Raw genomic sequence first — 16,055 nt, 5'->3', positions numbered from 1 at the left:
GTGTCCTTTCAGGGCACGCAAAAGGCTTTTCCTGCTCTGCTTCTACAAGGTAGTCAGGAAGCCAAGCTATTTGCCTTGGGTAGGGCTGGGTCGGGGTGGTGAGGTGGGGGCGCAGCAGGCTGTCCACACCCGGTTGCCAGTCTGAACCCGAGCCGCTCCAACAAGCGAGCCCTTCTCTGCGGCCCTTCGGGCTCAGGGGAGCGCAGGCCGGTCTTCCTCCCGCACGCGGGCGCGGGCCAGCTGCAGGTGGAGAGCCCGGGGGGCGACCGCGAGCCCTCTGAGCCCCCTCAATGGCCAGGGCATGGGTGTGAGGGCTCGCGTGCGCCCCCTGGCGCCGGGTCCGCTGGGCGGGGCGGTGGGCGGAGACGGTGGGCGGAGGCGGAGGCGGGAGGCGGAGCCGCGGGGTTGGGAGTGCGGGGGTCGCCGCGCAGAGTGGGAGCCGGAGAGGGAGCGCGGCTGCAGCCGGCGGCATGGCTAGCACGGCTTCGGAGATCATCGCCTTCATGGTCTCCATCTCGGGCTGGGTACTGGTGTCCTCCACGCTGCCCACCGACTACTGGAAGGTGTCTACCATCGACGGCACGGTCATCACCACCGCCACCTATTGGGCCAACCTGTGGAAGACGTGCGTTACCGACTCCACGGGCGTCTCCAACTGCAAGGACTTTCCCTCCATGCTGGCGCTGGACGGTCTGCATCCCCGCAGCCCCCGCCCTCAGCCCTGCTTCCTTGATGGCCAGCCGGCTAGGCGCCCTCTCGCCCCCAATACCCCCAGCGGGACCCCTAGACTGGACTCTTCTGAGGCCCGACCCGTCTCTCCCCACAGGGCCTCAGGGAGCCAGGGACGTTCCTTGGTGCCCGCCCTCTCCTGACGGCTGTCTCGCGAGGCGCCTGTTCGAGCCCGGGACCCCGGGAGGGGGGACACGCAGACAGGCCCGGGTTGGTGACTCCCAGGCGTCGGGGGATGGGGAAGCTTTGCCGTCTTGAGAGTCGAGGACGCGGCTGCCCTCCCCCACCCCCCATATCTTGGGGACCGCTGGGACCCAGAGTTCATGCTGCAGAGGCTTGTCTCCTCCACCTCCCCTACGTTCCCCGAAGGCTGGGTTCTGATAAAAACGGGGTCATTGCAAGCCAAATCCGTTTGTCCTGACCTCCCTTGAGCCATTTCGTTGGTTCTTTTAAAAGTAGGCGGGGGTGGGGGTTGAGAGGTTGGAAGCGGGAAAACATATTGCAGAGTTTGTTGTTGTTGTTATTGTTTCCCTTTAAAGAGCTTCTACAAACTTGTCTGCCTAGGCAACACTACAAACACTTCCTCTGTGTTTTAGGAAAATAATAGCCCTTGCGGTGCCGAGATGAGTCCGCAGAGGGTAGGGAATCTTGGGCCGTGCGAGCGTGGCGCGGGGAGCTGACCAGTTCTGCATCTGAGTCCCGGGTGCCTGCTGCTGTCCTGAGTTGTTCCGTTGTGGATGTTCACCTGCGTTGCTCCGGTTAGCCAGGCCTTAGCAGCTGGTGGATATTCACACAGAACTCTGGCTCTGTTGAGTTTCAAGACAGCAGCCGGTGTCAGCCCGGTCCCATTGATTGCTCAAGTTCTAGGCCCGTTGCTTCCAGGATTTTACAGCAAACGAATCCTGGCAGAAACTTAAGAGGAGTTATTTACATAACGTATTTCTAGATTTGAGGTGTTTCTTTTTCTTTTATTGCCGCACTTGCAGGTTTTGTTTATATAGCTGGGTAAATGAAAGAAAATCGTTGATTCTTCTAAGATGGGGTTTGCCACGAAAAGCAAACTGTTGCTCAACGTGGTATTTGATGGAACCTCCGTATAAAGAATACGCATCTAGTTTTAGAAGGGTGGCGCCCGGGTCTGTGTCCTGTTCGGTAAAATAAGCAGCCGGAAGAGTGTTTATTCCCCAGCATTACCGTTGAATTTCCTGTGGTTTGTGGAGCACGCATCCGGGGAGAAGAACAGGCATTCTCTTGTTCCTGTGGCTTATAGTCAGCAATATGTTACTGTCCTCTGAACACTCTTCTGTTGTAACTCTATTGTTGCTTGAGATAGTGTGCCAGATAGGTACGCTTCCTTCTGTAGGACAGTTGGGGGACAAGGGAGAGAAGGAAATGCTCTATGAATATTATTAAGTGCAGAATAATAAAGTTTTCTCTTACATGTCTGCAGTGAGAGTGGAGGTGGTACCATACCTGTTTGGGGGCAGATCGGGGAGTGAAGAGGAAGTAGGAATAGTTGTCCTGGTTAGCTGGGAGGAGAGCAGAGAGGAGTGACATTTATATGCCATCCAACTTGCAAAATGGCCTTCCTGTGTGCTCATGTGACTAAAAAATGATTTTTAAAAACATAAATGGCATGACACTACCTACTGTTGTACAACACTTTAAAATCAATGTATTTTTCCAAGTCAGTACTTAATAGAAGTGACTTGACTCTGTAACTGCTGCATGGTATATTCATTAGACTGCATAAAATGGCTTAGTTAACCGTGGATCCATTGTGGACATTGGACCTTTTCCAGCTTTTCTTTGTTGGTGGTGCTTCACTGAAAATCTTATATTCACCTCTTTGTATGTGTGTGTATTTCTGTAGACTCCATTCCACTGAGAAATGGTATTGTAAGAGCAGTAGAATACACGTGCATTTTAATATTCAGTTCATACTGTCAAATTACTTTCCACTGACAGTGTATGAGAATACCTGCTTCTCCACATTCTCACCACTCTGTTAACCCAGTTTTTTGTTTGTTTGTTTGTTTTTGTTGTTGTTGTTGTTTTGAGACGGAGTTTTGCTCTTGTTGCCTAGGCTGGAGTGCAGTGGCACAATCTCAGCTGACTGCAACCTCCGCCTCCCAGGTACAAGTGATTCTCTTGTCTCAGCCTCCCAAGTAGCTGGGATTACAGGCATGTGCCACCATGCCCGGCTAATTTTTTTTGTATTTAGTAAAGACAGGGTTTCACCATGTTAGGCTGGTCGCGAACTCCCGACCTCAGATCATCCACCCTCCTCAGCCTCCCAAAGTGCCGGGATTACATGTGTGTGCCACCGCGCCCAGCCGTCTTATCACTTTAGTTGGCATTTCCCTTATTGCCGTGGTCAAAATCACTGGTTACAAAAATGGTCAAAACTCACTGACCATTTTTTTTTCTCTTTTGTGAATTGGCGTCCATATCTTAGGCCCATGGTTCTGTTGTTTCTTTGTGGTTTCGATGATTTGTCAGTCCTTGATTTGTTATGCAGGTTGTAATCTCACACCATTGTTTGTCTTAAATTTATGATGCCTTTTCTCATACAGGACTTTGAAATTTGTAATAGAATCATATTTATCAGCCTGTTTTTTGATGACTTTCCTTCTGTGGCTTAAGATGGCATTTCCTACTGCAAAAAAAATTTACTTTTCTGTATCTCTCAGAACAACATTTTGGAGGGTTAAATCACGCAACTGTGTTTTCCTGTGGAGGGGAGTTGATTCCCCCACCTGCAAGTGGAAGCTTCCAGGGTAGGGCCCCTCTGTCCTCTCTACCTTTCATTCCCAGGGCAGCCGCATCTGGTGGGTGCTGGTCCTGACTTTGCCTTTGGAGAAAGTGGCCATGGTGGCCTGAGTAGAACAGCCCTCCCCTTAAACCCAGGCATGAGCTCTAGATTGGGAACAGAATCCAGGAAGGGAGAGAGAAGGCCCGTGACTCTTGCCTGTCTTGTGTTAGGTGGAAGAACCCTTGGAGTCAAACGATGAGGTCATTATTCTGAATTTCTTTTCTTTTTTTTTTTTTTTTTGAGACAAAGTTTCACTCTGTCCCCCAGGACAGAGTGCCATGGCATGATCTCGGCTCACTGCAACCTCTGCCTCCCAGGTTCAAGCGATTCTCCTGCCTCAGCCTCCTGAGTAGCTGGGATTACAGGCGCACACTGCCACACCTGGCTGATTTTTGTATTTTTAGTAGAGACAGGGTTTCGCCATGTTGGCCAGGCTCGTCTTGAACTCCTGACCTCAAGTGATCTGCCTGCCTCTGCCTCTCAACGTGCTGGGATTACAGGCGTGAGCCATGGGCCCAGCCCTAAATTTCTTATATAAAGAAATCTCTGATTCCCCTCCCCTAGGGGTATCATTGCCACTTGTTTTCCTTATAAGGAAAATGAGGCCTAGCAAAACTATATGTCTAGATTTAATGTTATGCCATGTTAAGAACCCAGCTCTAATTTCTGCCTAGAATCCATTGTAGTATTATAATATAAAGGGATGCTTTGATGACTTTCTTACTACTCAGCAGACACCCATAGTATTCATCCTGTGAAGGAGGTGCTGCTATCCCTGTTTTACAGATGAGAGAACTGAGCCTCAAAGAGATTAGGTCCTATAACCAAGGGCATACCTTGGGTAAACAGAAGCACCAGAGGTGAAACTCAGAGTTCCTGCGCTCCCCATACCACTGTTCTCTCAAATGATTTGCAGAAGTACACAAAGCTACCAGGAAAAGAAAAGCACATTCTTTTTTCCCCCCTAAATCCATCAACTAGCACAGGTGCTATTAGCGAATTGTCTCCACCAAGTGGATGTTTTCGTTTTTTGCTGATTTGCAATTGAAAATAAAGTACACATAATTTGGAAAACACTTAACTTTTAAGGAACACCTTGAAGGTTTCCTCCAACAGAGTTCATTAATTTAAAGTCGCTGTATTTTACTATTTGAAAATTTCACAGTTGAATGAGCTTGTGATTTCGGTTTATTGTTAACCCATATACTCCTTTCAAAGTACCACTTGAACTTCAGCTGAGAATGATTTTCAGCCAGCTTGTTTTTAGTGTATGCCATCTATTTTTGCTAGTGGGAATGCTTGCCATTTCTCCCAGGAGAGCTAACTATAAATTATACTTCAGAGAACTTCTAAATAAATATGTTCATGCCTCAGCACCTTAATGTGTTAATTAGCTATTAACAGTGTCAGTAAATTAGACCTGTCAAAAATAATGGCCTCCTTGACTAGGTTTTTACTAACACTTCTCCTGGTGGTGTTACTTGTAAGTTTTGCCCTCAGGAACTGTTAGAAAGCAAGGCTGTAGAGGTCTGCTTTGCAAAAGATGAACTCTGAAAGGGTTTGTTGGAATCTTCTTGGCTCCAATCTGTGGGTATTGTAAGGACTGGTAGCCTTCGAACACTGAGAATTTACAAATCTCAGGCTTACGAGCAACTCCATTACATTTATGGCTGGCAGGGGAGTTTATCCCCTGCTCTTTGCTCTCCATTTCAGAAAATCTGGCCAATGATTGTCCTTGTAAATTGCCTTCTTTGTGCATGTGCAAAATTAGCAAGTTATTGCTACTGTTCATGCTGGAGAAATGTACCTCATTTTCCAAATCCGGGTTCTGGTTGGCACAAAAGAAGGACCTGACCAGATCAGAATCTGCCCTGCCACTTCTCTCATGCTGTGTCAAGAGACCAAAGCGGGTCCTGCTGCCAATACCAGGGCTGGGACGGGGCATCTCAGAGTGAGAAACTCGGGAAAAATGTTATCAGTGGTGATTACATAGAGTTTATAAACTACTGTTGTTTTCCCTGTCGTATTAAGAATCGAATGGGTTGGTCTGGGATTCTACCCACTGTTTATCATCTGGGAAATGCATTCCGTGTTCTAAATGACCAGATTGTAGGATTTAACCTTTGGTAAATTCCCGACAACTTGCACTTTCTGTTAACAAAGCATGGAAAATAACTAAAGGAAATGCAAATTAGGGTACATGCTAATATTTTCTGGGAGTACATATAAATGGATGAGTCCCCCGTTTTTTGTTTATTTAATGACTGCAGTCAGAGTCAGCTATAAAACCTCAAAACCATAGATTAAAATGAATTTCACAAAAAGAGTGAAACCACACTGTTCGAGTAGCCCTAGTGGGAAGTGATGAACCAGTCTGGGTTATCCTCACAGGCTCTCTTGAAACTTGCAAGGGACTGACAGGCTTCCCCTCTCTGTCTTGCCTCTACCTGCTGTCTGGGCTCTGGCTGGGGAACTTGAGGACTGAAGTTTAAAATAGAGCTGGTTCAGCATTTGGCAGCAGAGACCCAGATAGCCCTGCAGCACAATGATTGCTATGAAAGAGGCCTTCATTATCCTGTTTTGCTAAAAGTAAGTTTGTTTTGCTGTTTTTGATAGCCACGGTGTTGGTGAAATTTTTTTTTATGGAGATAGTTCACACTATATAATAGAAGGTCACTGTCCTTGCAGTCTGCATTTGTGGGAGTCTAAAGTGTTTACAATTAAGTAGAGCAGCTCCCGTTTGCTCTTCAAAAATGGGTCCAAGGAATAGGATTAAAACTTGAATTTCATTCTTTTCCAAAGAAACACAGACTGGGGCCAGGTGCGGTGGCTCATGCCTCTAATCCCAGCATTTTGGGAGGCCGAGGCAAGAGGATCGCTTGAGGCCAGGAATTCGAGACTAATCTGGGCCTTATAGTGAGACCCTGTCTGTAGAAAAAATTTAAAAATTAGCCATAGGTGGTGGCAAGTGCCTATGGTTTCAGCTACTCAGATGGCTAAGGCAGGAGGATCTCTTGAACCCAGGAATTTGAGGCTACAGTGAGCTATGGTTATGCCACTGCCCTCCAGCCTGGGTGACAAAAGTGAGATCCTGTCTTAAAAAAAGAAAAGAAAGAAAAAAAGAAACTGAACTGAAGGCCACTAGTGTGTACTCCCTAAATTCATGATTATAATGGTCTCGGAATTATTATTTATTGTGGCTTTGCTTGAACACCAATAATAAATGACTTGTCATATATTGGCACGTAAGAGGTTTTTTCCAGTTAAAAAGTTTAATTCCAAACGTAAACCTGATGTAGGTATATATGTTCATTTGCTTAGCAAATATTTACTTAACACCCAGTATATGCTACTATCACTATTTTAGATTGAAATATGGCATTGTTTCAGGCTGAAATGAAAAGGGCTTATGTGGTAAAAGCTTATTAGTTTAAATCCTGTTAATGTAAAAACCTGGACAAAAGCCACCCTGAAGTTTACCCTGTACCCTAGCTGTGCAAATAAAAATATGTGACTAAGAAAATGAATAGCGCAGGAAGGGTGAACAAACGAACTGACAGAACATACTCTCTAGGGTACTTTAAAGGCATTCATTTATAGGAGAACAGTTGACTTAATCACTATAAATTATTCTTCTACAAAATAGTGCTTTTTAAAACCCAGTTTTATTATATATGCCCTGAAAACAACAGTACTTCACTAAAATATTCCCTTAGACCCCCCCATGGTTCATGATGATATTCCAGTTAGTCTCCTATTAATAAGCTTCCACTAGTATTGGAAGGTTTGACCCTTTGGAGTTCTTTCTGCCACCCAGTTATAAATCTTATGATTTGATAATGTCAAAACCATTAAAACACCCTTTTAAGGTCCAATGAGCGGAGGAGCTACAGGGTTGTGATGGTGGCAGATGATGTTTTTTCACAGTGAAAGGCAATATTATATGGAATTTGTAGTCTGATTTGGGATGGAATCCACGTCTGCCACTTTCTAACTCACCTCTGGTAAGTCACATAACCTTTGTGTGCCTCAGTTTCCTCATCGGTGAATATGGAAATAACAGAGATCTATCCTGAGGATTCCGCACAAACTGCACTTCACAGTGTGTGACCTAGAATAGGCACTGCCTGTAGATTAACTTGCTTTCCTTTCTTGCTTGTCTTGCCACATGTTTTCACCATCACAGTTACCTTTTTGGAAAACAAATATCCAGAATGACAACGTAAAATGAGGATTTCTACCTGGACAGCCACATGCTTTATGTAACGTAAATCATCTACTCTAATTGCAGGTTATATCCAGGCATGTAGAGGACTTATGATCGCTGCTGTCAGCCTAGGCTTCTTTGGTTCCATATTTGCGCTCTTTGGAATGAAGTGTACCAAAGTCGGAGGCTCCGATAAAGCCAAAGCTAAAATTGCTTGTTTGGCTGGGATTGTATTCATACTGTCAGGTAAATAGTAACTTTCTTCCAAACAAGGTACTTGATGATGTTAATGAAATCACACTAACCGTAATGCTTTCCCTCTGATATTTGTTAGGGCTGTGCTCAATGACCGGCTGTTCCCTATATGCAAACAAAATCACAACGGAATTCTTTGATCCTCTCTTTGTTGAGCAAAAGTAAGTACTCTTCTCAGTCTGTTTCCAGCTCACAGGAAGTGTATATAAATTAATATTCTCAACCAAGAGACATGAATTTCCTATATGACTTTTGAAAGTAAGACATACTGATAAATGGTAACTGATGACATCATTCAAGATTAAATGTGTCATATGCCACACATGCAAAATATGCATTTAATTACTTTGCTAGTATTGCGGTGTCTTGTCTCTAAACAGTTCAAGTCATCAAATTTAGAACTATAAACTTCATCGTCTGCTGTACATCATGAAACTGAGGTCAAGTAGAGGAAAAGTGAAAGGTGTCAGACGGGGAGGAAAGAATGATGCGGTGTGCGAATAGAAAATTAAAACCTTGCCTTGATTGCTGCCCACTCAAAATGATATTTGCCAGATGCTGGTTTCTGGGTCTTTTAAATTTGCTGTATTAACTACTGTCTTAACAAGCTCCTCCTGATAAACCTTTATAAAGAAACGGTATACGATGCAAGGTTTTTGAAAAATGCTGTAGGAGCATGGCACCTTTACCCAAATGTGGCTGGTCAGTCTTGCAGATGAATGCTGTGGAATTAACAGATCAGTTTGCTTGTTGTTGTTGTTTTTAAACTATGGGCTGTTGCTTTTTATAGTTTCCCTAGGCTTATTTCTTTGGATTGGGAAAACCCCAGGGATACCAAGTCAGAATTAATATATTAAATATTTTGTCTTACCTAAGAATATATCTACATCCCTCTTTAGGAAGCCTCACGTATGTATGTGTGTATTGCTATCAATGAGGCTGGGAATTTTATTTTAGACTTCAGGTCAAATTTTATAGAATTTTTAAGAAGTATATTACTGAAATAGCTGGTCAGCTGGGCTTTACTTTTTTTCTGGTGGTTTTAGGAATCTTCAGGAAATTGATTTTCTAGTTCTGGCTTAAGTGTACCTTATGCATAAATAGTAAATGCTTATATCATGAAATGTAATGAAAATAATAGCTAGCACATGTTGAGTCCCCACCAGGAGCCAAGCAGAGCACTGCAAATATTATTTTATTATGTTTTTTATTTTATTCTTACAACAACCTTATAAAGTAGGTCTCTTGGTACTCTTTTTTGAAATTGAGGAAAGAGGCCAAGTGATGTGTTCAAGGGAACTTGGACCAAACTAGTAGGCTGATTGAACTGTGATTCAAACCAGGCAGTTGAACTTCAGAACACTGGCTCTTAAAAAGCATGATTTATAATATTCCACTATTTTGTAATTTTTGTGGCAATATGCTACATGTTCATCAAGAGGTTTCTTTCGTCCTTTTTTTTTTTTTTTTTTTTAAAGAGTTAGGGCCTCTTTCTGTCACTCAGGCTGGAGTGTGGTGGTGTGATCATAGTTGACTGCAGCCTTGCGCTTCTGCGCTCAAGTGATCCTCCCACCTCAGCCTCCCGAGTAGCTGGGACGTGTATGTGCCACGACAACCAGATAATTTTTTTTTTTTTTTGAAATGGAGTTTTCGCTCTTGTTGCCCAAGCTGGAGTGCAGTGGTGCGATCTCGACTCACTGCAACCTCCATCTCCCGGGGTCAAGCGATTCTCTTGCCTCAGCCTCCTTAGTAGCCCGGATTACAGGCACGCACCACCACGCCCAGCTAATTTTTTTGCATTTTTAATAGGGACAGGGCTTCACCATTTTGGCCAGGCTGGTCTCGAACTCCTGACCTCAGGTGATCCACCCGCGCCTGGCCCCGGATAATTTTTACATTTTTTTAATGGAGACAGGTCTTGCTATGTTGCCCAGGGTTGTCTCCAGCTCCTGATCTTCAATGATCCTCCTCCCTCAGCCTCCCAAAGTACTGGGATTACAGGCATGAGCCACCATGCCCAGCCTTTTCTAGACATTTAAAAATAGTTTTTATTCAGAAATTTTATTAAATGGGAAAGAAAAACAAATTTTATTAAATGGGTTTTAGACCTCAATATAACTTTTTTATCCTCTGCCTATGATACAAAAACATGTCCTGATTTATTAATTTTCTCCTACTTATCTTTCAAATAAGATTTGCACAGATGTACATGGCAGCAAACGTTGAAATAAAAACCGAAGCTGTATTTCTGAAGCTTAGAAATATTTTAATGATATTTAAATGAAATACTGTATTTAAATGATACATTTTTATTTTAGGGTTTGATATCATAAATATGCAACAAACCTGTATTTCTCATGGTTTATTTTATTAAACACATTGCTCACTCTTCTGCATTATCTTTTCTATATTACTGGTTTTATTTTCCTGACAATTATTAAGGATATCTTTGTCCATATCTTAAAAATCACTGGACTCTTTCCTCAAATGGTCAAGGCTAATTTGTGTACAAACAATAACTTAAACCTATCTTTGTGTGACTGTTTTCTGTGCTTACTATAGCTCAGTCACCTAATTCTGTGTAGTGCCATTGGAATTTATTATTCTCTTTTCAGATTTTGATTAAACTCAGTTCAGTAATTAGGTGCTATGAGAGGTTTTCCTCTTTTTCAATCTCTTAGTGCTATATTGAGCTATTCCATTCTCATTAGCTTCTTGGAATTTCTCTTTCTGTCTCTGTCTACCCACTCTCTCTCTCTCTCTCTGTCTGTATTCTCATCTGTAAAACAAAGGTAATAATAGTACCCCTCTCACAGAATTGCTGTGAGAGTTAAGAGAGGAGAGATAGAGAGAGAGAGAGAGAGATAGAGATGGATGTGATTGGCACAGAGCAAACACCTTGTATTGGCTCTTATTGTGTCATATTAGCTATTATTAAGATTGCTTTTTAATTCTGTATAGTATGTAAGAGGTGGCTTATCTTTATAGATGCCTTTATTAGCTCTTTTCTGTGGTGGCTTAAAAATATAACACCTACAATTCACCAATTTACCTAATGTAATTAAAAGCACAAGAACCAGGGGGCATGAAAAACAGCACTGCTTATCCATTGGTAATATTTACAAATAACAGGCCCTTTGCATCAAGGTCTATAGAAAATATAGACTATAAAAAACCTGATATTGAGAATGAGTTGACTCCTTGAGATTGGGACTTTCTCTCCTTCATCTCTGTTTTCCCTGCAGTGCCTTTCACAAAGAAAAGTCCTCCATGATTTCAACAAAATCCAGTTGGATCAAGGAATTATCAAGGCCTGAGAACTGTAGATACCATCAGATTCTAATTACCCACAATGGTAGAAAAGGGGCATAAAAATGACATGACACCCAAAAGAACTCAGACCTCATTTAAACAAAACACGCTTGTATAAAAACCAGTATATTAACTAACATGACTTCATTTGGTTTCCGTTTATCAACACCTTCTAGTAGAGGGGATAAAAACTGGGAAGATGAATAAGCTATAAATTGGCTATCAGCACAGAGTGAACTGATTTCCTAGGTCTGAAATGTCATCTTTAAAGCAATATTTTATTTTGGCTTATTCTAGGGATAGCACTTCTTTGGCTAGCATTTTCTGGAATTTGATAATTGGTGCTTCTGGTTTTGTTTGTATGTGAACTTAGAGAGGAATACGTTGTAGAATCAAAGCTTGTGGCAGGGCCAGCCCTAGGTGTGCTGGGATGTGGAGGATGCCACTACAGGGATGTTCTGACTATGTCTTTGGTGTCTTAATCAGCTGGCATGAGAATTAAGTTCCTTGAGGTCAGAAAACGTCTATACAACTGTATCTTCTCTCCCTAGCACAGTACCTAGAAGTGAAATTCTTATCTGTAGACCTAGTCCTTTCAGAATTAGCAGAGATAATTGTTGTCTCAGTGGATAGAGGGAGCCTCCCAAAGGATGGAGCAAGAAAGCTCTCTTCTTCCCACTATTATCTTACATTAATCTTACAAAAACTAGCTGCCACTAAATACCATCTCTCCCTGCAGGAGCATGTGTGTTTGGGCCCTTAGGAAGCGCAGTGAGAGACAGCGACTTGTCACATGTTCTAGTTTAAATTTCTGGTGAGCAAATACTTGCTCTCCAATACCCAACCCCTAAGGAAAAGAGTTTAGACCTCAGAGCATGGTTTGTTGTTCTTGCTTTGCTGCTGCTGTTGTTTTTCCTTCAGATTTGTATGCTGTGTTAATTGGATCTTCTTTGTAGATTCCCAGGACAACTCTATATAAGGCACATCTTGGTTGCCCAAGTTAGGAAAACACAACTAAGCCCATGGAACCAAGTTCCCACTACATTCCTGCTATATGCAAAGAACTCAACAGGAGCTTTGTTGATGAGGAAAAAACGAGTGGCTTCTAGCATGGAGTTGGAGTAAAGATTGCAGCAGGCACATAACAGGCAGTGTTGCACTTTATGTTCAGTGGCTAGGTCCTCTAAAAGTCCTTCCTTTCCCACCACATATCTGGGAAGATTTTTCTTCCAAGCTACAATCATTTGACAGAACTGCAATCTGTAAAGAGTTTCATCGTGTTCTGCTATTTCTCTATTTTTCCCTTTTGTTTTGCTTTTTTTCATTCGAGCTATGACTATGTTTGATGACTCCACCATGAGCTCTTGCAGAGCCTTGAAAAGTGTTTTTCAACTCTTCCCTTTAGGCTGTGTCAAACTAACTTCCTCCTTTTTATTAAAACAAAAACTAACAAATCTGAAAAAAAAATCTCCTACAAGCTTCTAGTAATAGGTACTCCTTAGCATGATTCACCATACCAGGATGTTGAAATTTAATTACGTTATTCCCACCATTGTTTTGTTGTCCGAACCACTGACTTTCTGAATGTCCTGCTTTGTTTTCTTAGATAAACCATTGCAAGTAAGAATTGATCAACATTAAGAAACTTCTTTTCAAATCATGCAAAGTTATACGACTTCACTGATTGCTCTGGTTGAGGAAGTAGAACAGAATTGTTATCTTAGACTTATTCTTTTTTTTTTTTTTTTTGAGACAGAATCTCGCTCCTTTGCCCAGGCCAGAGTGCAGTGGCGCTTTCTCGGCTCACTGCAAGCTCTGCCTCCCAGGTTCACGCCATTTTCCTGCCTTAGCCTCCCGAGTAGCTGGGACTACAGGCGCCCGCCACCACGCCCGGCTAATTTTTTGTATTTTTAGTAGAGACGGGGTTTCACTGTGTTAACCAGGATGGTCTCCATCTCCTGACCTCTTGATCCGCCCGCCTCGGCCTCCCAAAGTGCTGGGATTACAGGCGTGAGCCACCGCACCCGGCTCTTTTTTTGTATATGAGATTTACCATTAATATTTTGGCCCAGATGTTCTTATGTTGGGGTCTTATCATCCTCTAGGCTTTTTTATTTCCACGCTTTTCAAAATCATGTCACACTTCTCATTCCTGGCATGTATTTGGTTTCTACTTCAGGATTTAAGCTTTATATAATAAAATATTTTCACCATTGTGGCTATTTAGTAGTTAGAAATAAACAACTACCTACTTTCTTTTTTTATTATTGTTATTTAAGTTCTAGGGTACATGTGTACCACATGCAGGTTTGTTACATAGGTATACATGTGCCATGTTGGCTTGCTGTACCCATCAACTCATCATTTACATTAGGTATTTCTCCTAAGGCTATCCCTCCCCCAGTTCCCCACCCCCGGACAGGCCCCAGTGTGTGATGTTCCCCACCTTGTGTCCATGTGTTCTCGTTGTTCATTTCCCACCTATGAGTGAGAACATGCAGTGTTTGGTTTTCTGTCCTTGTGATAGTTTGCTGAGAATGATGGTTTCCAGCTTCATCCATATCCCTGCCAAGGACATGAACTCATCCTTTTTTATGGCTGCATAGTATTCCATGGTGTATATGTGCCACATTTTCTTAATCCAGTCTATCATTGATGGACATTTGAGTTGGTTCCAAGTCTTTGCTATTGTGAATAGTGCCTCAATAAACATACATGTGCATGTGTCTTTACAGTAGCATGATTTATAATCCTTTGAGTATATACCCAGTAATGAGATCGCTTGGTCAAATGCTATTTCTAGTTGTAGATCCCTGAGGAATTGCCACACTGTCTTCCACAATGTTTGAACTAATTTACACTCCCACCAACAATGTAAAAGCATTCCTATTTCTCCACATCCTTTTCAGCATGTGTTGTTTCCTGACTTTTTAATGATCGCCATTCTACCTGGCGTGAGATGGTATCTCATTGTGGTTTTGATTTGCATTGCTCTGATGAGCAGGGATGATGAGCATTTTTTCATGTGTCTGTTAGCTGCATAAATGTCTTCTTTTGAGAAGTGTCTGTTCATACCCTTTGCCCACTTTTTGATGGGGTTGTTTTTTTCTTGAAATTTGTTTGAGTTCTTTGTAGATTCTGGACATTAGCTCTTTGTCAGATGGGTAGATTGCAAAAAATTTCTCCCATTCTGTAGGTTGCCTGTTCACTCTGATAGTAGTTTCTTTTGCTGTGCAGAAGCTCTTTAGTTTAATTAGATCTCATTTGTCTATTTTGGCTTTTGTTGCCATTGCTTTTGGTGTTTTAGTCATGAAGTCTTTGCCCACGCCTATGTCCTGAATGGTATTGCCTAGGTTTTCTTCTAGGGATTTTATGGTTTTATGTCTTACATGTAAGTCTTTAATCCATCTTGAGTTAATTTTTGTATAAGGTGTAAGGAAGGGATCCAGTTTCATCTTTTACATATGGCTAGCCAGTTTTCCCAGCATCATTTATTAAATAGGGAATTCATTCCCCATTTCTTCTTTTTGTCAGGTTTGTCAAAGATCAGATGGTTGTAGATGTGTGGTGTTATTTCTGAGGCCTCTGTTCTGTTCCATTGGTCTATATATCTGTTGTGGTATTAGTACCATGCTGTTTTGGTTACTGTAGCCTTGTAGTATAGTTTGAAGTCAGGTAGCATGATGCCTCCAGCCTTGTTCTTTTTGCTTAGGATTGTCTTGGCAATGCGGACTCTGTTTTGGTTCCATATGAACTTTAAAGTGGTTTTTTCCAATTCTGTGAAGAAAGTCATTGGTAGCTTGATAGGGATGGCATTGAATCTATAAATTACTTTGGGCAGTATGGCCATTTTCACGATATTGATTCTTCCTATCCATGAGCATGGAATATTCTTCCATTTGTTTGTGTCCTCTTTTATTTCTTTGAGCAGTGCTTTGTAGTTCTTGTTGAAGAGGTCCTTCACATCCCTTATAAGTTGGATTCCTAGGTATTTTATTCTCTTTGTAGCAATTGTGAATGGGAGTTCACTCATGATATGGCTCTCTCTTTGTTAATGGTGTATAGGAATGCTTGTGATTTTTGCACATTGATTTTGTATCCAGAGACTTTGCTGAAGTTGCTTATCAGCTAAAGGAGATTTTGGGCTCAGATGATGGGGTTTTCTAAATATACAATCATGTCATCTGCAAACAGGGACAATTTGACTTCCTCTTTTCCTAATTGAATACCCTTTATTTATTTCTCTTGCCTGATTGCCCTGGCCAGAACTTCCAACACTATGTTGAATAGGAGTGGTGAGAGAGGGCATCCCTGTCTTGTGCCAGTTTTCAAAGGGAATGCTTCTAGTTTTTGCCCATTCAGTATGATATTGGCTGTGGGTTTGTCATAAATAGCTCTTATTATTTTGAGATATGTTCCATCAATACGTAGTTTATTGAGAGTTTTTAGCATGAAGCGCTGTTGAATTTTGTCAAAGGCCTTTTCTGCATCTATTGAGATAATCATGTGGTTTTTGTTGTTGATTCTGTTTATGTGATGGATTACGTTTATTGATTTGCATATCTTGAACCAGTCTTGCATCCCAGGGATGAAGCTCACTTGATCGTGGTGGATAAGCTTTTTGATGTGCTGCTGGATTTGGTTTGCCAGTATGTTATTGAGGATTTTTGCATTGATGTTCATCAAGGATATTGGTCTAAAATTCTCTTTTTTTGTTGTTGTCTCTGCCAGGCTTTG

General features: G+C 42.2%; 1 protein-coding gene across 1 annotated transcript; it reads left to right on the top strand.

Moving 5' to 3' along the window:
* The first annotated feature begins 386 nt into the window (after positions 1-386).
* LOC129463653 (claudin-10-like) lies at positions 387-13,478 on the top strand. The gene is made up of 4 exons (XM_063619005.1): positions 387-690; positions 7,836-7,997; positions 8,086-8,167; positions 11,252-13,478. The coding sequence occupies exons 1-4, from the start codon at positions 471-473 to the stop codon at positions 11,376-11,378; spliced, it is 591 nt and encodes a 196-aa protein (XP_063475075.1). The 5' UTR covers positions 387-470; the 3' UTR covers positions 11,379-13,478.
* The last annotated feature ends 2,577 nt before the right edge of the window (positions 13,479-16,055 follow it).

Source organism: Symphalangus syndactylus, chromosome 15 (assembly GCF_028878055.3).
Source record: "Symphalangus syndactylus isolate Jambi chromosome 15, NHGRI_mSymSyn1-v2.1_pri, whole genome shotgun sequence".
NCBI classification, from domain to species: Eukaryota; Metazoa; Chordata; class Mammalia; order Primates; family Hylobatidae; genus Symphalangus; species Symphalangus syndactylus.
This window is presented reverse-complemented; position numbering and strand designations above follow the sequence as displayed.